This window comes from Amblyomma maculatum, chromosome 1 (assembly GCF_055883805.1).
Source record: "Amblyomma maculatum isolate TAMU_Amacu chromosome 1, ASM5588380v1, whole genome shotgun sequence".
Taxonomy (NCBI): domain Eukaryota; kingdom Metazoa; phylum Arthropoda; class Arachnida; order Ixodida; family Ixodidae; genus Amblyomma; species Amblyomma maculatum.
In genome coordinates this window covers 70,052,890-70,074,258 of record NC_139344.1, presented here as the reverse complement: position 1 = coordinate 70,074,258, position 21,369 = coordinate 70,052,890, and the positions used below count along the sequence as shown (strand labels likewise).

General features: G+C 43.4%; 1 protein-coding gene across 1 annotated transcript in view; it reads right to left on the bottom strand.

Annotated features, from left to right (window-relative positions):
* LOC146202761 (cytochrome P450 3A40-like) overlaps window positions 1-20,112 on the bottom strand; it is a 110,106-nt gene extending 89,994 nt beyond the window's left edge. Inside the window, exon 1 of the mRNA XM_084601987.1 lies at window positions 19,936-20,112. Coding sequence (XP_084458113.1) covers window positions 19,936-20,112 — 177 coding nt within the window. The remainder of the gene's footprint in view (window positions 1-19,935) is intronic.
* Between the last annotated feature and the right edge of the window lie 1,257 nt (window positions 20,113-21,369).

Below are 21,369 nucleotides of genomic sequence, written 5' to 3'. Positions count from 1 at the left end.
GGCACTGCACTGAACTTCATGACCGTATATTCTTTGCGGATATTGCAAGCTGCTTCTCAACGTGAGCGCTTACTCGACTTCGTAAATGAGGAGCAGATTTAGAGCAATGACATACCTAATGATATTTTCTATTTTCTGTTCACTTCATACTTCGCTGCAATACCCACGATTGTCTAGAATCCAAATCGTGTCATCTGCACCCTTGTATGGGCATTGATACTCTCATCTGGAGCCGCCGTAAATTATGACTTCGCTTTAAAGCGTGAAGCACATATTGGCGATAGATATGCCCCAGCAGCTGTCATTGGGTACTTTTGTTGGCTGTTAAATGGGCACTGCACTGATCTTTATGGACCGTATATTCTTTGCGGATATTGCAAGCTGCTTCCCAGCGTGAGCGCTTACTCGACTTCGTAAATGAGGAGCAGATTTAGAGCAATGACATACTTAATGATATTTTCTATTTTCATACTTCGCTGCAATACCCACGATTGTCTAGAATCCAAATCGTGTCATCTGCACCCTTGTATGGGCATTGATACTCTCATCTGGAGCCGCCGTAAATTATGACTTCGCTTTAAAGCGTGAAGCACATATTGGCGATAGATATGCCCCAGCAGCTGTCATTGGGTACTTTTGTTGGCTGTTAAATGGGCACTGGACTGATCTTTATGGACCGTATATTCTTTGCGGATATTGCAAGCTGCTTCCCAGCGTGAGCGCTTACTCGACTTCGTAAATGAGGAGCAGATTTAGAGCAATGACATACTTAATGATATTTTCTATTTTCATACTTCGCTGCAATACCCACGATTGTCTAGAATCCAAATTGTGTCATCTGCACCCTTGTATGGGCATTGATACTTTCATCTGGAGCCGCCGTAAATTATGACTTCGCTTTAAAGCGTGAAGCACATATTGGCGATAGATATGCCCCAGCAGCTGTCATTGGGTACTTTTGTTGGCTGTTAAATGGGCACTGCACTGATCTTTATGGACCGTATATTCTTTGCGGATATTGCAAGCTGCTTCCCAGCGTGAGCGCTTACTCGACTTCGTAAATGAGGAGCAGATTTAGAGCAATGACATACTTAATGATATTTTCTATTTTCATACTTCGCTGCAATACCCACGATTGTCTAGAATCCAAATCGTGTCATCTGCACCCTTGTATGGGCATTGATACTCTCATCTGGAGCCGCCGTAAATTATGACTTCTCTTTAAAGCGTGAAGCACATATTGGCGATAGATATGCCCCAGCAGCTGTCATTGGGTACTTTTGTTGGCTGTTAAATGGGCACTGCACTGATCTTTATGGACCGTATATTCTTTGGGGATATTGCAAGCTGCTTCCCAACGTGAGCGCTTACTCGACTACGTAAATGAGGAGCAGATTTAGAGCAATGACATACCTAATGATATTTTCTATTTTCTGTTCACTTCATACTTCGCTGCAATACCCACGATTGTCTAGAATCCAAATCGTGTCATCTGCACCCTTGTATGGGCATTGATACTCTCATCTGGAGCCGCCGTAAATTATGACCTCTCTTTAAAGCGTGAAGCACATATTGGCGATAGATATGCCCCAGCAGCTGTCATTGGGTACTTTTGTTGGCTGTTAAATGGGCACTGCACTGATCTTTATGGACCGTATATTCTTTGGGGATATTGCAAGCTGCTTCCCAACGTAAGCGCTTACTCGACTACGTAAATGAGGAGCAGATTTAGAGCAATGACGTACCTAATGATATTTTCTATTTTCTGTTCACTTCATACTTCGGTGCAATACCCACGATTGTCTAGAATCCAAATCGTGTCATCTGCACCCTTGTATGGGCATTGATACTGTCATCTGGAGCCCCCGTAAATTATGACTTCGCTTTAAAGCGTGAAGCGCATATTGGCGATAGATATGCCCCAGCAGCTGTCATTGGGTACTTTTGTTGGCTGTTAAATGGGCACTGGACTGATCTTTATGGACCGTATATTCTTTGGGGATATTGCAAGCTGCTTCCCAACGTGAGCGCTTACTCGACTACGTAAATGAGGAGCAGATTTAGAGCAATGACATACTTAATGATATTTCTATTTTCTGTTCACTTCATACTTCGCTGCAATACCCACGAATGTCTAGAATCCAAATCGTGTCATCTGCACCCTTGTATAGGCATTGATACTGTCATCTGGAGCCGCCGTAAATTATGACTTCGCTTTAAAGCGTGAAGCACATATTGGCGATAGATATGCCCCAGCAGCTGTCATTGGGTACTTTTGTTGGCTGTTAAAGGGGCACCGCACTGAACTTCATGGACCGTATATTCCTTGCGGATATTGCAAGCTGCTTCTCAACGTGAGCGCTTACTCGACTACGTAAATGAGGAGCAGATTTAGAGCAATGACATACTTAATGATATTTTCTATTTTCTGTTCACTTCATACTTCGCTGCAATACCCACGATTGTCTAGAATCCAAATTGTGTCATCTGCACCCTTGTATGGGCATTGATACTCTCATCTGGAGCCGCCGTAAATTATGACTTCGCTTTAAAGCGTGAAGCACATATTGGCGATAGATATGCCCCAGCAGCTGTCATTGGGTACTTTTGTTGCCTGTTAAAGGGGCACTGCACTGAACTTCATGACCGTATATTCTTTGCGGATATTGCAAGCTGCTTCTCAACGTGAGCGCTTACTCGACTTCGTAAATGAGGAGCAGATTTAGAGCAATGACATACTTAATGATATTTTCTATTTTCTGTTCACTTCATACTTCGCTGCAATACCCACGATTGTCTAGAATCCAAATTGTGTCATCTGCACCCTTGTATGGGCATTGATACTCTCATCTGGAGCCGCCGTAAATTATGACTTCGCTTTAAAGCGTGAAGCACATATTGGCGATAGATATGCCCCAGCAGCTGTCATTGGGTACTTTTGTTGCCTGTTAAAGGGGCACTGCACTGAACTTCATGACCGTATAATCTTTGCGGATATTGCAAGCTGCTTCTCAACGTGAGCGCTTACTCGACTTCGTAAATGAGGAGCAGATTTAGAGCAATGACATACTTAATGATATTTTCTATTTTCTGTTCACTTCATACTTCGCTGCAATACCCACGATTGTCTAGAATCCAAATTGTGTCATCTGCACCCTTGTATGGGCATTGATACTCTCATCTGGAGCCGCCGTAAATTATGACTTCGCTTTAAAGCGTGAAGCACATATTGGCGATAGATATGCCCCAGCAGCTGTCATTGGGTACTTTTGTTGCCTGTTAAAGGGGCACTGCACTGAACTTCATGACCGTATATTCTTTGCGGATATTGCAAGCTGCTTCTCAACGTGAGCGCTTACTCGACTTCGTAAATGAGGAGCAGATTTAGAGCAATGACATACCTAATGATATTTTCTATTTTCTGTTCACTTCATACTTCGCTGCAATACCCACGATTGTCTAGAATCCAAATCGTGTCATCTGCACCCTTGTATGGGCATTGATACTCTCATCTGGAGCCGCCGTAAATTATGACTTCGCTTTAAAGCGTGAAGCACATATTGGCGATAGATATGCCCCAGCAGCTGTCATTGGGTACTTTTGTTGGCTGTTAAATGGGCACTGCACTGATCTTTATGGACCGTATATTCTTTGGGGATATTGCAAGCTGCTTCCCAACGTGAGCGCTTACTCGACTACGTAAATGAGGAGCAGATTTAGAGCAATGACATACCTAATGATATTTTCTATTTTCTGTTCACTTCATACTTCGCTGCAATACCCACGATTGTCTAGAATCCAAATCGTGTCATCTGCACCCTTGTATGGGCATTGATACTCTCATCTGGAGCCGCCGTAAATTATGACTTCTCTTTAAAGCGTGAAGCACATATTGGCGATAGATATGCCCCAGCAGCTGTCATTGGGTACTTTTGTTGGCTGTTAAATGGGCACTGCACTGATCTTTATGGACCGTATATTCTTTGGGGATATTGCAAGCTGCTTCCCAACGTGAGCGCTTACTCGACTACGTAAATGAGGAGCAGATTTAGAGCAATGACATACCTAATGATATTTTCTATTTTCTGTTCACTTCATACTTCGCTGCAATACCCACGATTGTCTAGAATCCAAATCGTGTCATCTGCACCCTTGTATGGGCATTGATACTCTCATCTGGAGCCGCCGTAAATTATGACTTCGCTTTAAAGCGTGAAGCACATATTGGCGATAGATATGCCCCAGCAGCTGTCATTGGGTACTTTTGTTGGCTGTTAAATGGGCACTGCACTGATCTTTATGGACCGTATATTCTTTGGGGATATTGCAAGCTGCTTCCCAACGTGAGCGCTTACTCGACTACGTAAATGAGGAGCAGATTTAGAGCAATGACATACCTAATGATATTTTCTATTTTCTGTTCACTTCATACTTCGCTGCAATACCCACGATTGTCTAGAATCCAAATCGTGTCATCTGCACCCTTGTATGGGCATTGATACTCTCATCTGGAGCCGCCGTAAATTATGACTTCTCTTTAAAGCGTGAAGCACATATTGGCGATAGATATGCCCCAGCAGCTGTCATTGGGTACTTTTGTTGGCTGTTAAATGGGCACTGCACTGATCTTTATGGACCGTATATTCTTTGGGGATATTGCAAGCTGCTTCCCAACGTGAGCGCTTACTCGACTACGTAAATGAGGAGCAGATTTAGAGCAATGACATACCTAATGATATTTTCTATTTTCTGTTCACTTCATACTTCGCTGCAATACCCACGATTGTCTAGAATCCAAATCGTGTCATCTGCACCCTTGTATGGGCATTGATACTCTCATCTGGAGCCGCCGTAAATTATGACTTCGCTTTAAAGCGTGAAGCGCATATTGGCGATAGATATGCCCCAGCAGCTGTCATTGGGTACTTTTGTTGGCTGTTAAAGGGGCACTGCACTGAACTTCATGGACCGTATATTCTTTGCGGATATTGCAAGCTGCTTCCCAACGTGAGCGCTTACTCGACTACGTAAATGAGGAGCAGATTTAGAGCAATGACATACCTAATGATATTTTCTATTTTCTGTTCACTTCATACTTCGCTGCAATACCCACGATTGTCTAGAATCCAAATCGTGTCATCTGCACCCTTGTATGGGCATTGATACTCTCATCTAGAGCCGCCGTAAATTATGACTTCGCTTTAAAGCGTGAAGCGCATATTGGCGATAGATATGCCCCAGCAGCTGTCATTGGGTACTTTTGTTGGCTGTTAAAGGGGCACTGCACTGAACTTCATGGACCGTATATTCTTTGGGGATATTGCAAGCTGCTTCCCAACGTGAGCGCTTACTCGACTACGTAAATGAGGAGCAGATTTAGAGCAATGACATACCTAATGATATTTTCTATTTTCTGTTCACTTCATACTTCGGTGCAATACCCACGATTGTCTAGAATCCAAATCGTGTCATCTGCACCCTTGTATGGGCATTGATACTGTCATCTGGAGCCCCCGTAAATTATGACTTCGCTTTAAAGCGTGAAGCGCATATTGGCGATAGATATGCCCCAGCAGCTGTCATTGGGTACTTTTGTTGGCTGTTAAAGGGGCACTGCACTGAACTTCATGGACCGTATATTCTTTGCGGATATTGCAAGCTGCTTCCCAACGTGAGCGCTTACTCGACTACGTAAATGAGGAGCAGATTTAGAGCAATGACATACTTAATGATATTTTCTATTTTCTGTTCACTTCATACTTCGCTGCAATACCCACGATTGTCTAGAATCCAAATCGTGTCATCTGCACCCTTGTATAGGCATTGATACTCTCATCTGGAGCCGCCGTAAATTATGACTTCTCTTTAAAGCGTGAAGCACATATTGGCGATAGATTTGCCCCAGCAGCTGTCATTGGGTACTTTTGTTGGCTGTTAAATGGGCACTGGACTGATCTTTATGGACCGTATATTCTTTGGGGATATTGCAAGCTGCTTTCCAACGTGAGCGCTTACTCGACTACGTAAATGAGGAGCAGATTTAGAGCAATGACATACTTAATGATATTTTCTATTTTCTGTTCACTTCATACTTCGCTGCAATACCCACGATTGTCTAGAATCCAAATCGTGTCATCTGCACCCTTGTATAGGCATTGATACTCTCATCTGGAGCCCCCGTAAATTATGACTTCTCTTTAAAGCGTGAAGCACATATTGGCGATAGATTTGCCCCAGCAGCTGTCATTGGGTACTTTTGTTGGCTGTTAAATGGGCACTGGACTGATCTTTATGGACCGTATATTCTTTGGGGATATTGCAAGCTGCTTCCCAACGTGAGCGCTTACTCGACTACGTAAATGAGGAGCAGATTTAGAGCAATGACATACCTAATGATATTTTCTATTTTCTGTTCACTTCATACTTCGGTGCAATACCCACGATTGTCTAGAATCCAAATCGTGTCATCTGCACCCTTGTATGGGCATTGATACTGTCATCTGGAGCCCCGTAAATTATGACTTCGCTTTAAAGCGTGAAGCGCATATTGGCGATAGATATGCCCCAGCAGCTGTCATTGGGTACGTTTGTTGGCTGTTAAAGGGGCACTGCACTGAACTTCATGGACCGTATATTCTTTGCGGATATTGCAAGCTGCTTCCCAACGTGAGCGCTTACTCGACTACGTAAATGAGGAGCAGATTTAGAGCAATGACATACTTAATGATATTTTCTATTTTCTGTTCACTTCATACTTCGCTGCAATACCCACGATTGTCTAGAATCCAAATCGTGTCATCTGCACCCTTGTATAGGCATTGATACTGTCATCTGGAGCCGCCGTAAATTATGACTTCGCTTTAAAGCGTGAAGCACATATTGGCGATAGATATGCCCCAGCAGCTGTCATTGGGTACTTTTGTTGGCTGTTAAAGGGGCACCGCACTGAACTTCATGGACCGTATATTCCTTGCGGATATTGCAAGCTGCTTCTCAACGTGAGCGCTTACTCGACTACGTAAATGAGGAGCAGATTTAGAGCAATGACATACTTAATGATATTTTCTATTTTCTGTTCACTTCATACTTCGCTGCAATACCCACGATTGTCTAGAATCCAAATTGTGTCATCTGCACCCTTGTATGGGCATTGATACTCTCATCTGGAGCCGCCGTAAATTATGACTTCGCTTTAAAGCGTGAAGCACATATTGGCGATAGATATGCCCCAGCAGCTGTCATTGGGTACTTTTGTTGCCTGTTAAAGGGGCACTGCACTGAACTTCATGACCGTATATTCTTTGCGGATATTGCAAGCTGCTTCTCAACGTGAGCGCTTACTCGACTTCGTAAATGAGGAGCAGATTTAGAGCAATGACATACTTAATGATATTTTCTATTTTCTGTTCACTTCATACTTCGCTGCAATACCCACGATTGTCTAGAATCCAAATTGTGTCATCTGCACCCTTGTATGGGCATTGATACTCTCATCTGGAGCCGCCGTAAATTATGACTTCGCTTTAAAGCGTGAAGCACATATTGGCGATAGATATGCCCCAGCAGCTGTCATTGGGTACTTTTGTTGCCTGTTAAAGGGGCACTGCACTGAACTTCATGACCGTATATTCTTTGCGGATATTGCAAGCTGCTTCTCAACGTGAGCGCTTACTCGACTTCGTAAATGAGGAGCAGATTTAGAGCAATGACATACTTAATGATATTTTCTATTTTCTGTTCACTTCATACTTCGCTGCAATACCCACGATTGTCTAGAATCCAAATTGTGTCATCTGCACGTTTGTATGGGCATTGATACTCTCATCTGGAGCCGCCGTAAATTATGACTTCGCTTTAAAGCGTGAAGCACATATTGGCGATAGATATGCCCCAGCAGCTGTCATTGGGTACTTTTGTTGCCTGTTAAAGGGGCACTGCACTGAACTTCATGACCGTATATTCTTTGCGGATATTGCAAGCTGCTTCTCAACGTGAGCGCTTACTCGACTTCGTAAATGAGGAGCAGATTTAGAGCAATGACATACCTAATGATATTTTCTATTTTCTGTTCACTTCATACTTCGCTGCAATACCCACGATTGTCTAGAATCCAAATCGTGTCATCTGCACCCTTGTATGGGCATTGATACTCTCATCTGGAGCCGCCGTAAATTATGACTTCGCTTTAAAGCGTGAAGCACATATTGGCGATAGATATGCCCCAGCAGCTGTCATTGGGTACTTTTGTTGGCTGTTAAATGGGCACTGCACTGATCTTTATGGACCGTATATTCTTTGGGGATATTGCAAGCTGCTTCCCAACGTGAGCGCTTACTCGACTACGTAAATGAGGAGCAGATTTAGAGCAATGACATACCTAATGATATTTTCTATTTTCTGTTCACTTCATACTTCGCTGCAATACCCACGATTGTCTAGAATCCAAATCGTGTCATCTGCACCCTTGTATGGGCGTTGATACTCTCATCTGGAGCCGCCGTAAATTATGACTTCTCTTTAAAGCGTGAAGCACATATTGGCGATAGATATGCCCCAGCAGCTGTCATTGGGTACTTTTGTTGCCTGTTAAAGGGGCACTGCACTGAACTTCATGACCGTATATTCTTTGCGGATATTGCAAGCTGCTTCTCAACGTGAGCGCTTACTCGACTTCGTAAATGAGGAGCAGATTTAGAGCAATGACATACCTAATGATATTTTCTATTTTCTGTTCACTTCATACTTCGCTGCAATACCCACGATTGTCTAGAATCCAAATCGTGTCATCTGCACCCTTGTATGGGCATTGATACTCTCATCTGGAGCCGCCGTAAATTATGACTTCGCTTTAAAGCGTGAAGCACATATTGGCGATAGATATGCCCCAGCAGCTGTCATTGGGTACTTTTGTTGGCTGTTAAATGGGCACTGCACTGATCTTTATGGACCGTATATTCTTTGCGGATATTGCAAGCTGCTTCCCAGCGTGAGCGCTTACTCGACTTCGTAAATGAGGAGCAGATTTAGAGCAATGACATACTTAATGATATTTTCTATTTTCATACTTCGCTGCAATACCCACGATTGTCTAGAATCCAAATCGTGTCATCTGCACCCTTGTATGGGCATTGATACTCTCATCTGGAGCCGCCGTAAATTATGACTTCGCTTTAAAGCGTGAAGCACATATTGGCGATAGATATGCCCCAGCAGCTGTCATTGGGTACTTTTGTTGGCTGTTAAATGGGCACTGGACTGATCTTTATGGACCGTATATTCTTTGCGGATATTGCAAGCTGCTTCCCAGCGTGAGCGCTTACTCGACTTCGTAAATGAGGAGCAGATTTAGAGCAATGACATACTTAATGATATTTTCTATTTTCATACTTCGCTGCAATACCCACGATTGTCTAGAATCCAAATTGTGTCATCTGCACCCTTGTATGGGCATTGATACTTTCATCTGGAGCCGCCGTAAATTATGACTTCGCTTTAAAGCGTGAAGCACATATTGGCGATAGATATGCCCCAGCAGCTGTCATTGGGTACTTTTGTTGGCTGTTAAATGGGCACTGCACTGATCTTTATGGACCGTATATTCTTTGCGGATATTGCAAGCTGCTTCCCAGCGTGAGCGCTTACTCGACTTCGTAAATGAGGAGCAGATTTAGAGCAATGACATACTTAATGATATTTTCTATTTTCATACTTCGCTGCAATACCCACGATTGTCTAGAATCCAAATCGTGTCATCTGCACCCTTGTATGGGCATTGATACTCTCATCTGGAGCCGCCGTAAATTATGACTTCTCTTTAAAGCGTGAAGCACATATTGGCGATAGATATGCCCCAGCAGCTGTCATTGGGTACTTTTGTTGGCTGTTAAATGGGCACTGCACTGATCTTTATGGACCGTATATTCTTTGGGGATATTGCAAGCTGCTTCCCAACGTGAGCGCTTACTCGACTACGTAAATGAGGAGCAGATTTAGAGCAATGACATACCTAATGATATTTTCTATTTTCTGTTCACTTCATACTTCGCTGCAATACCCACGATTGTCTAGAATCCAAATCGTGTCATCTGCACCCTTGTATGGGCATTGATACTCTCATCTGGAGCCGCCGTAAATTATGACCTCTCTTTAAAGCGTGAAGCACATATTGGCGATAGATATGCCCCAGCAGCTGTCATTGGGTACTTTTGTTGGCTGTTAAATGGGCACTGCACTGATCTTTATGGACCGTATATTCTTTGGGGATATTGCAAGCTGCTTCCCAACGTAAGCGCTTACTCGACTACGTAAATGAGGAGCAGATTTAGAGCAATGACGTACCTAATGATATTTTCTATTTTCTGTTCACTTCATACTTCGGTGCAATACCCACGATTGTCTAGAATCCAAATCGTGTCATCTGCACCCTTGTATGGGCATTGATACTGTCATCTGGAGCCCCCGTAAATTATGACTTCGCTTTAAAGCGTGAAGCGCATATTGGCGATAGATATGCCCCAGCAGCTGTCATTGGGTACTTTTGTTGGCTGTTAAATGGGCACTGGACTGATCTTTATGGACCGTATATTCTTTGGGGATATTGCAAGCTGCTTCCCAACGTGAGCGCTTACTCGACTACGTAAATGAGGAGCAGATTTAGAGCAATGACATACTTAATGATATTTTCTATTTTCTGTTCACTTCATACTTCGCTGCAATACCCACGAATGTCTAGAATCCAAATCGTGTCATCTGCACCCTTGTATAGGCATTGATACTGTCATCTGGAGCCGCCGTAAATTATGACTTCGCTTTAAAGCGTGAAGCACATATTGGCGATAGATATGCCCCAGCAGCTGTCATTGGGTACTTTTGTTGGCTGTTAAAGGGGCACCGCACTGAACTTCATGGACCGTATATTCCTTGCGGATATTGCAAGCTGCTTCTCAACGTGAGCGCTTACTCGACTACGTAAATGAGGAGCAGATTTAGAGCAATGACATACTTAATGATATTTTCTATTTTCTGTTCACTTCATACTTCGCTGCAATACCCACGATTGTCTAGAATCCAAATTGTGTCATCTGCACCCTTGTATGGGCATTGATACTCTCATCTGGAGCCGCCGTAAATTATGACTTCGCTTTAAAGCGTGAAGCACATATTGGCGATAGATATGCCCCAGCAGCTGTCATTGGGTACTTTTGTTGCCTGTTAAAGGGGCACTGCACTGAACTTCATGACCGTATATTCTTTGCGGATATTGCAAGCTGCTTCTCAACGTGAGCGCTTACTCGACTTCGTAAATGAGGAGCAGATTTAGAGCAATGACATACTTAATGATATTTTCTATTTTCTGTTCACTTCATACTTCGCTGCAATACCCACGATTGTCTAGAATCCAAATTGTGTCATCTGCACCCTTGTATGGGCATTGATACTCTCATCTGGAGCCGCCGTAAATTATGACTTCGCTTTAAAGCGTGAAGCACATATTGGCGATAGATATGCCCCAGCAGCTGTCATTGGGTACTTTTGTTGCCTGTTAAAGGGGCACTGCACTGAACTTCATGACCGTATATTCTTTGCGGATATTGCAAGCTGCTTCTCAACGTGAGCGCTTACTCGACTTCGTAAATGAGGAGCAGATTTAGAGCAATGACATACTTAATGATATTTTCTATTTTCTGTTCACTTCATACTTCGCTGCAATACCCACGATTGTCTAGAATCCAAATTGTGTCATCTGCACCCTTGTATGGGCATTGATACTCTCATCTGGAGCCGCCGTAAATTATGACTTCGCTTTAAAGCGTGAAGCACATATTGGCGATAGATATGCCCCAGCAGCTGTCATTGGGTACTTTTGTTGCCTGTTAAAGGGGCACTGCACTGAACTTCATGACCGTATATTCTTTGCGGATATTGCAAGCTGCTTCTCAACGTGAGCGCTTACTCGACTTCGTAAATGAGGAGCAGATTTAGAGCAATGACATACCTAATGATATTTTCTATTTTCTGCTCACTTCATACTTCGCTGCAATACCCACGATTGTCTAGAATCCAAATCGTGTCATCTGCACCCTTGTATGGGCATTGATACTCTCATCTGGAGCCGCCGTAAATTATGACTTCGCTTTAAAGCGTGAAGCACATATTGGCGATAGATATGCCCCAGCAGCTGTCATTGGGTACTTTTGTTGGCTGTTAAATGGGCACTGCACTGATCTTTATGGACCGTATATTCTTTGGGGATATTGCAAGCTGCTTCCCAACGTGAGCGCTTACTCGACTACGTAAATGAGGAGCAGATTTAGAGCAATGACATACCTAATGATATTTTCTATTTTCTGTTCACTTCATACTTCGCTGCAATACCCACGATTGTCTAGAATCCAAATCGTGTCATCTGCACCCTTGTATGGGCATTGATACTCTCATCTGGAGCCGCCGTAAATTATGACTTCTCTTTAAAGCGTGAAGCACATATTGGCGATAGATATGCCCCAGCAGCTGTCATTGGGTACTTTTGTTGGCTGTTAAATGGGCACTGCACTGATCTTTATGGACCGTATATTCTTTGGGGATATTGCAAGCTGCTTCCCAACGTGAGCGCTTACTCGACTACGTAAATGAGGAGCAGATTTAGAGCAATGACATACCTAATGATATTTTCTATTTTCTGTTCACTTCATACTTCGCTGCAATACCCACGATTGTCTAGAATCCAAATCGTGTCATCTGCACCCTTGTATGGGCATTGATACTCTCATCTGGAGCCGCCGTAAATTATGACTTCGCTTTAAAGCGTGAAGCACATATTGGCGATAGATATGCCCCAGCAGCTGTCATTGGGTACTTTTGTTGGCTGTTAAATGGGCACTGCACTGATCTTTATGGACCGTATATTCTTTGGGGATATTGCAAGCTGCTTCCCAACGTGAGCGCTTACTCGACTACGTAAATGAGGAGCAGATTTAGAGCAATGACATACCTAATGATATTTTCTATTTTCTGTTCACTTCATACTTCGCTGCAATACCCACGATTGTCTAGAATCCAAATCGTGTCATCTGCACCCTTGTATGGGCATTGATACTCTCATCTGGAGCCGCCGTAAATTATGACTTCTCTTTAAAGCGTGAAGCACATATTGGCGATAGATATGCCCCAGCAGCTGTCATTGGGTACTTTTGTTGGCTGTTAAATGGGCACTGCACTGATCTTTATGGACCGTATATTCTTTGGGGATATTGCAAGCTGCTTCCCAACGTGAGCGCTTACTCGACTACGTAAATGAGGAGCAGATTTAGAGCAATGACATACCTAATGATATTTTCTATTTTCTGTTCACTTCATACTTCGCTGCAATACCCACGATTGTCTAGAATCCAAATCGTGTCATCTGCACCCTTGTATGGGCATTGATACTCTCATCTGGAGCCGCCGTAAATTATGACTTCGCTTTAAAGCGTGAAGCGCATATTGGCGATAGATATGCCCCAGCAGCTGTCATTGGGTACTTTTGTTGGCTGTTAAAGGGGCACTGCACTGAACTTCATGGACCGTATATTCTTTGCGGATATTGCAAGCTGCTTCCCAACGTGAGCGCTTACTCGACTACGTAAATGAGGAGCAGATTTAGAGCAATGACATACCTAATGATATTTTCTATTTTCTGTTCACTTCATACTTCGCTGCAATACCCACGATTGTCTAGAATCCAAATCGTGTCATCTGCACCCTTGTATGGGCATTGATACTCTCATCTAGAGCCGCCGTAAATTATGACTTCGCTTTAAAGCGTGAAGCGCATATTGGCGATAGATATGCCCCAGCAGCTGTCATTGGGTACTTTTGTTGGCTGTTAAAGGGGCACTGCACTGAACTTCATGGACCGTATATTCTTTGGGGATATTGCAAGCTGCTTCCCAACGTGAGCGCTTACTCGACTACGTAAATGAGGAGCAGATTTAGAGCAATGACATACCTAATGATATTTTCTATTTTCTGTTCACTTCATACTTCGGTGCAATACCCACGATTGTCTAGAATCCAAATCGTGTCATCTGCACCCTTGTATGGGCATTGATACTGTCATCTGGAGCCCCCGTAAATTATGACTTCGCTTTAAAGCGTGAAGCGCATATTGGCGATAGATATGCCCCAGCAGCTGTCATTGGGTACTTTTGTTGGCTGTTAAAGGGGCACTGCACTGAACTTCATGGACCGTATATTCTTTGCGGATATTGCAAGCTGCTTCCCAACGTGAGCGCTTACTCGACTACGTAAATGAGGAGCAGATTTAGAGCAATGACATACTTAATGATATTTTCTATTTTCTGTTCACTTCATACTTCGCTGCAATACCCACGATTGTCTAGAATCCAAATCGTGTCATCTGCACCCTTGTATAGGCATTGATACTCTCATCTGGAGCCGCCGTAAATTATGACTTCTCTTTAAAGCGTGAAGCACATATTGGCGATAGATTTGCCCCAGCAGCTGTCATTGGGTACTTTTGTTGGCTGTTAAATGGGCACTGGACTGATCTTTATGGACCGTATATTCTTTGGGGATATTGCAAGCTGCTTTCCAACGTGAGCGCTTACTCGACTACGTAAATGAGGAGCAGATTTAGAGCAATGACATACTTAATGATATTTTCTATTTTCTGTTCACTTCATACTTCGCTGCAATACCCACGATTGTCTAGAATCCAAATCGTGTCATCTGCACCCTTGTATAGGCATTGATACTCTCATCTGGAGCCCCCGTAAATTATGACTTCTCTTTAAAGCGTGAAGCACATATTGGCGATAGATTTGCCCCAGCAGCTGTCATTGGGTACTTTTGTTGGCTGTTAAATGGGCACTGGACTGATCTTTATGGACCGTATATTCTTTGGGGATATTGCAAGCTGCTTCCCAACGTGAGCGCTTACTCGACTACGTAAATGAGGAGCAGATTTAGAGCAATGACATACCTAATGATATTTTCTATTTTCTGTTCACTTCATACTTCGGTGCAATACCCACGATTGTCTAGAATCCAAATCGTGTCATCTGCACCCTTGTATGGGCATTGATACTGTCATCTGGAGCCCCCGTAAATTATGACTTCGCTTTAAAGCGTGAAGCGCATATTGGCGATAGATATGCCCCAGCAGCTGTCATTGGGTACGTTTGTTGGCTGTTAAAGGGGCACTGCACTGAACTTCATGGACCGTATATTCCTTGCGGATATTGCAAGCTGCTTCTCAACGTGAGCGCTTACTCGACTACGTAAATGAGGAGCAGATTTAGAGCAATGACATACTTAATGATATTTTCTATTTTCTGTTCACTTCATACTTCGCTGCAATACCCACGATTGTCTAGAATCCAAATCGTGTCATCTGCACCCTTGTATGGGCATTGATACTGTCATCTGGAGCCGCCGTAAATTATGACTTCGCTTTAAAGCGTGAAGCACATATTGGCGATAGATATGCCCCAGCAGCTGTCATTGGGTACTTTTGATGGCTGTTAAATGGGCACTGCACTGATCTTTATGGACCGTATATTCTTTGGGGATATTGCAAGCTGCTTCCCAACGTGAGCGCTTACTCGACTACGTAAATGAGGAGCAGATTTAGAGCAATGACATACCTAATGATATTTTCTATTTTCTGTTCACTTCATACTTCGCTGCAATACGCACGATTGTCTAGAATCCAAATCGTGTCATCTGCACCCTTGTATGGGCATTGATACTGTCATCTGGAGCCGCCGTAAATTATGACTTCGCTTTAAAGCGTGAAGCACATATTGGCGATAGATATGCCCCAGCAGCTGTCATTGGGTACTTTTGTTGGCTGTTAAATGGGCACTGCACTGATCTTTATGGACCGTATATTCTTTGGGGATATTGCAAGCTGCTTCCCAACGTGAGCGCTTACTCGACTATGTAAATGAGGAGCAGATTTAGAGCAATGACATACCTAATGATATTTTCTATTTTCTGTTCACTTCATACTTCGCTGCAATACCCACGATTGTCTAGAATCCAAATCGTGTCATCTGCACCCTTGTATGGGCATTGATACTGTCATCTGGAGCCGCCGTAAATTATGACTTCGCTTTAAAGCGTGAAGCACATATTGGCGATAGATATGCCCCAGCAGCTGTCATTGGGTACTTTTGTTGGCTGTTAAATGGGCACTGCACTGAACTTCATGGACCGTATATTCTTTGCGGATATTGCAAGCTGCTTCTCAACGTGAGCGCTTACTCGACTACGTAAATGAGGAGCAGATTTAGAGCAATGACATACTTAATGATATTTTCTATTTTCTGTTCACTTCATACTTCGCTGCAATACCCACGATTGTCTAGAATCCAAATCGTGTCATCTGCACCCTTGTATGGGCATTGATACTGTCATCTGGAGCCGCCGTAAATTATGACTTCGCTTTAAAGCGTGAAGCACATATTGGCGATAGATATGCCCCAGCAGCTGTCATTGGGTACTTTTGTTGGCTGTTAAATGGGCACTGCACTCATCTTTATGGACCGTATATTCTTTGCGGATATTGCAAGCTGCTTCCCAACGTGAGCGCTTACTCGACTACGTAAATGAGGAGCAGATTTAGAGCAATGACATACTTAATGATATTTTCTATTTTCTGTTCACTTCATACTTCGCTGCAATACCCACGATTGTCTAGAATCCAAATCGTGTCATCTTCACCCTTGTATGGGCATTGATACTGTCATCTGGAGCCGCCGTAAATTATGACTTCGCTTTAAAGCGTGAAGCACATATTGGCGATAGATATGCCCCAGCAGCTGTCATTGGGTACTTTTGTTGGCTGTTAAATGGGCACTGCACTGATCTTTATGGACCGTATATTCTTTGGGGATATTGCAAGCTGCTTCCCAACGTGAGCGCTTGCTCGACTACGTAAATGAGGAGCAGATTTAGAGCAATGACATACCTAATGATATTTTCTATTTTCTGTTCACTTCATACTTCGCTGCAATACCCACGATTGTCTAGAATCCAAATCGTGTCATCTGCACCCTTGTATGGGCATTGATACTGTCATCTGGAGCCGCCGTAAATTATGACTTCGCTTTAAAGCGTGAGGCACATATTGGCGATAGATATGCCCCAGCAGCTGTCATTGGGTACTTTTGTTGGCTGTTAAAGGGGCACTGCACTGATCTTTATGGACCGTATATTCTTTGGGGATATTGCAAGCTGCTTCCCAACGTGAGCGCTTACTCAACTACGTAAAAGAGGAGCAGATTTAGAGCAATGACATACCTAATGATATTTTCTATTTTCTGTTCACTTCATACTTCGCTGCAATACCCACGATTGTCTAGAATCCAAATCGTGTCATCTGCACCCTTGTATGGGCATTGATACTGTCATCTGGAGCCGCCGTAAATTATGACTTCGCTTTAAAGCGTGAAGCACATATTGGCGATAGATATGCCCCAGCAGCTGTCATTGGGTACTTTTGTTGGCTGTTAAAGGGGCACTGCACTGAACTTTATGGACCGTATATTCTTTGCGGATATTGCAAGCTGCTTCCCAACGTGAGCGCTTACTCGACTACGTAAATGAGGAGCAGATTTAGAGCAATGACATACCTAATGATATTTTCTATTTTCTGTTCACTTCATACTTCGCTGCAATACCCACGATTTTCTAGAATCCAAATCGTGTCATCTGCACCCTTGTATGCGCATTAATACTGTCAGGCGGCAAAGCAATCTAAATCGTACTTTTTTTTTTATATAGGAACCCCGCTTTCCCATAGCTTAGGTATCACACTTGTGACCAAAGCAACTTTTCGTGGTCATGCACCTTAAATTTGAGACAAGCGTGGAATATTGCAAGATATTGCTACTGAAATATTGAACGGCATGGTCAAATCTCCCGACGCGCAGATAAAGTTTATCCTTCGCTTGCATCGAGTAATTAAATCCACCATAGAAAACCCATCGGGAAAGTTTTTTGAGGATGGCAAGAACGTTAATAGCAAAAAGCCTCACGAGGCGAGACCTGTGGGTGTATTGGTTGTTTTTAAAGGGATTTTACGATTTCGTGAATTTGAGTAGTTTTATGTACATTTAATACAGGTGTACAATAACAAAAGTAGCAAATAAAATATATAACAGCTGCGTCTTACCGGCACTCACCTATGGCAAAGAGGGGGCTAACGAAAAGGGTTCAACTTTAATTAGGGACAACGCCTAGATTAATAGAACCGGAAATCATAGCCTTAACGTTAATAGACGAGGAGTGTGCAGAGTGGGTCAATTAATAAAAGCGAGTTACTGACATTCTAGAAAAAGAAATGGACATGGGTAGGGAATGTAATGCGAAGGCAAAGTAACCGATGGTCGCTAAGGTTAATTGACTGGAGTCCAGGGGAAGGCAAGCGTAGAAGAGGGAGCAGAAAGTTGGGCAGGTGGATGGTATTAGGAAGTTTCCAGAGAACACGGGGGTGCAGATGGCGCAAGGCGAGGTTAATTGGAGGGATATGAGAGAAGTGTTCGCCCTGCAGTGGGTGTAGTCATGATGCTGGTGGTGATGATGATAAAATTTTTCAATAAAATAAGATTGTTATCTGTAAAAGATGCCTGTAACCGTTTTAAACCAGCGGGAGCCTTGCCGATATCAGCATTACTGTCGGCATAACGGCTCTCTACTTTTTTCCACACATTACAGAGAGGACGAAGTAGATGGGGTCAAAAGGGTTCTCGACAGCACAATATTAAAGTTAACAAAACTTATGCTCCGCACAACCACTGTTCGTTTGTTCCGTGTTGTCAAAACGTTGTAAAAAATGATGAAAAAAAAAGGGTCAAACGGCGTAAAGAAATTGTTAATAGTTTTATAATGAAAAAAGGAGTGAGGTCTTGACTGCCTTTCAGCAAAATATATTTTCCATATACGGCGCTCAGTTCTATTCCTATAGAATATAGTGTGTCCACACTATGCGGCTACACAATGAACTGCGTAGTTATAACGCAGCATATTGTGAACTAACTTTTTACCAAATTTAAATTATAACTTTTTTTCTTCATATTACAGGGAAGGATCTACAAGAAGTTGCGAATGCTCGTGGACACTTGGTGCGAGCATATCAGCCATAGGATGGTCCATAATTTTCTTATTGACCTTTTATTCCTGTAGTAGGCCCAAGGTCAGCTAATTTACCCTTGCTAATCCCCTAACATTGCAGAACGAAATACTCCACAATAGGCCTCATGATTCTAAAGTGCTTGAGATTGGGCTAGTTGGAACATGCCTTGAGAAACCCTTGCCCCGCTTGGACTTCCAAAGGCAGGGTTAAAAGACGGTGCAAACGTTGCGCGCTTAAAAATTTCTGTCATCTTTAACCCTGACTTTGTAAACTCACGGAGTGCATGTATTTCTCAAGAAATAATTCTCAGCAGGGCTAAGTCAGATGCACACGATGAAGGCGTGTTCCATCTTTTTTAGCACTTCGGTTGGTTAGATAACACCTGATGTTGGAAGTGCTTTTCGCACATGGGCATCGATATGGAAGTCCTTCTTGCGGAGACGATCTGCGGAGTTGTAACCTCCAATCAGGCGCTTCTGTGTTTCCTTTGAGAGTGGTCAGCCCAGTGTATAACTCAGAGGTGCAGCCTCTCTTATTAGGGATGCCCCTCCTAACTCTTTATTCTCTCACACCGTGCTCGACTTGCTTACGTTTACATGTCCAGTGTCTCGTAATGGAAAAACCTTTTAATTTATTTCATTTTGTGACTAATAGGCGACGTGCATAAAATGCGAAACCGGGGTTCTAGTGTCGCGCAAAAGCATGGCTGGACGGAGGAAATAAAAAGCCAATATATATATATATATATATATATATATATATATATATATATATATATATATATATGTACTTACTTTTATGCGGTCCTTCTGTAGCTCTTTCCAGCTGCCCCAGACGAGGTTTGGCTTGGGACCCGGATAGCCGAGACGCTTGAACAGGCTCTGCTGTCTCCGGCGCGTCAGCCACACCAGGGCTACAACCGCCGCTGCCACCAGCATGGCGGCATTCCACAGCTCCCATACACTCGCCATGTTAGCCTGCACGCGGAAAGCAGACTGAAAAACGGCAACAGAAATTTATTGCTACGTCTTGCCCTGCCATGGCCTCTGTGTGCACTGCGTAAAAGCTCCAAATACTGTCGACGAACTCGGGTGGCTTTGAGGATTCACTCTAAGTGCCATTTATCTTTTCTTTAAGTTGTATTGAGTGCAGTCTCACAGGTCTCCTATGGAAAGTTTCAGTGCGGCGATTATGTGTGTAGCCAGTAGGTGTGCAGGCCGGCAAAGCGTGTAGTTTCGCGCGCCTCTGCCTCTATAAAACTGGCGCTGCTGTTCTCCGCCCGGTCCTCGCACGCAGTTTGTCTGCTGCAAATCGTTGCGATTGCATCGTACCTTTCGCTAACCAGCAACATCAGCATCATCATCATCGTCAGCTTGACTATACCCACTGCAGGACGAAGGCCTCTCCCATATTCCTCCAATAAACCCGGTCCTGTGCTAGCTACATTCACTTGATCCCTGCGAACTTCCTAACCTCATCCGCCCACCTAACGTTCTGCCGCCCCCTGCTACGCTTTCCTTCCCTTGGAATTCAGTTTGTTACCCTAAGCGACTATCGATTATCCTCTCTTCGCACTACATGTCCTGCCCATGCCCATTTCTTCTTCTTGGTTTCTACTAGAATGTCAGTAACTTGAGTTATTTTTCTGACCCACTCTGCCCGCTTCCTATCTCTTAATGTTACCCCTACCATTTTTCGTTCCATAGCCCTCTGCGTTGTCCTCAACTTAAGTCTAACCCTCTTCGTAAGCCTCCACGTTTCAGCCCCATAGGTGAGTACAAGTAAGATGCAACTGTTATATACTTTCCTCTTGAACAATAGCGGTAAGCTGCTAGTTAGTCATAATCTGGGAGTTCTTACCAAATGCGCTCCATCCCAATCTTCCTTGTTATTTCCCTTTCATGGTCCGGATCTGCAGTTACTACGTGTCCTAAGCAGACATATTCGCCTACTACTTCCAGTGCTTCCCTACCTAACGTAAACTGCTGTTCCTTACCGAGGCTGTTGAACATTACCTTAGTCTTCTGCATATTGGTTTTCAAGACTACCTTCCTACTTTTCCTGTCTAGGTCATCAATCATTCTTTGCAATTCATCCCCTGAGTTACATAGCAAGGCAATGTCATCAACTATGGTACTCTTCATCTACCCTTATCTCTAACTACTCTCATTCCAAGTCTCTAAATACTTTCTCTAAGCAAGCTGTGAGTAGTGCTGGGGAGATCGTGT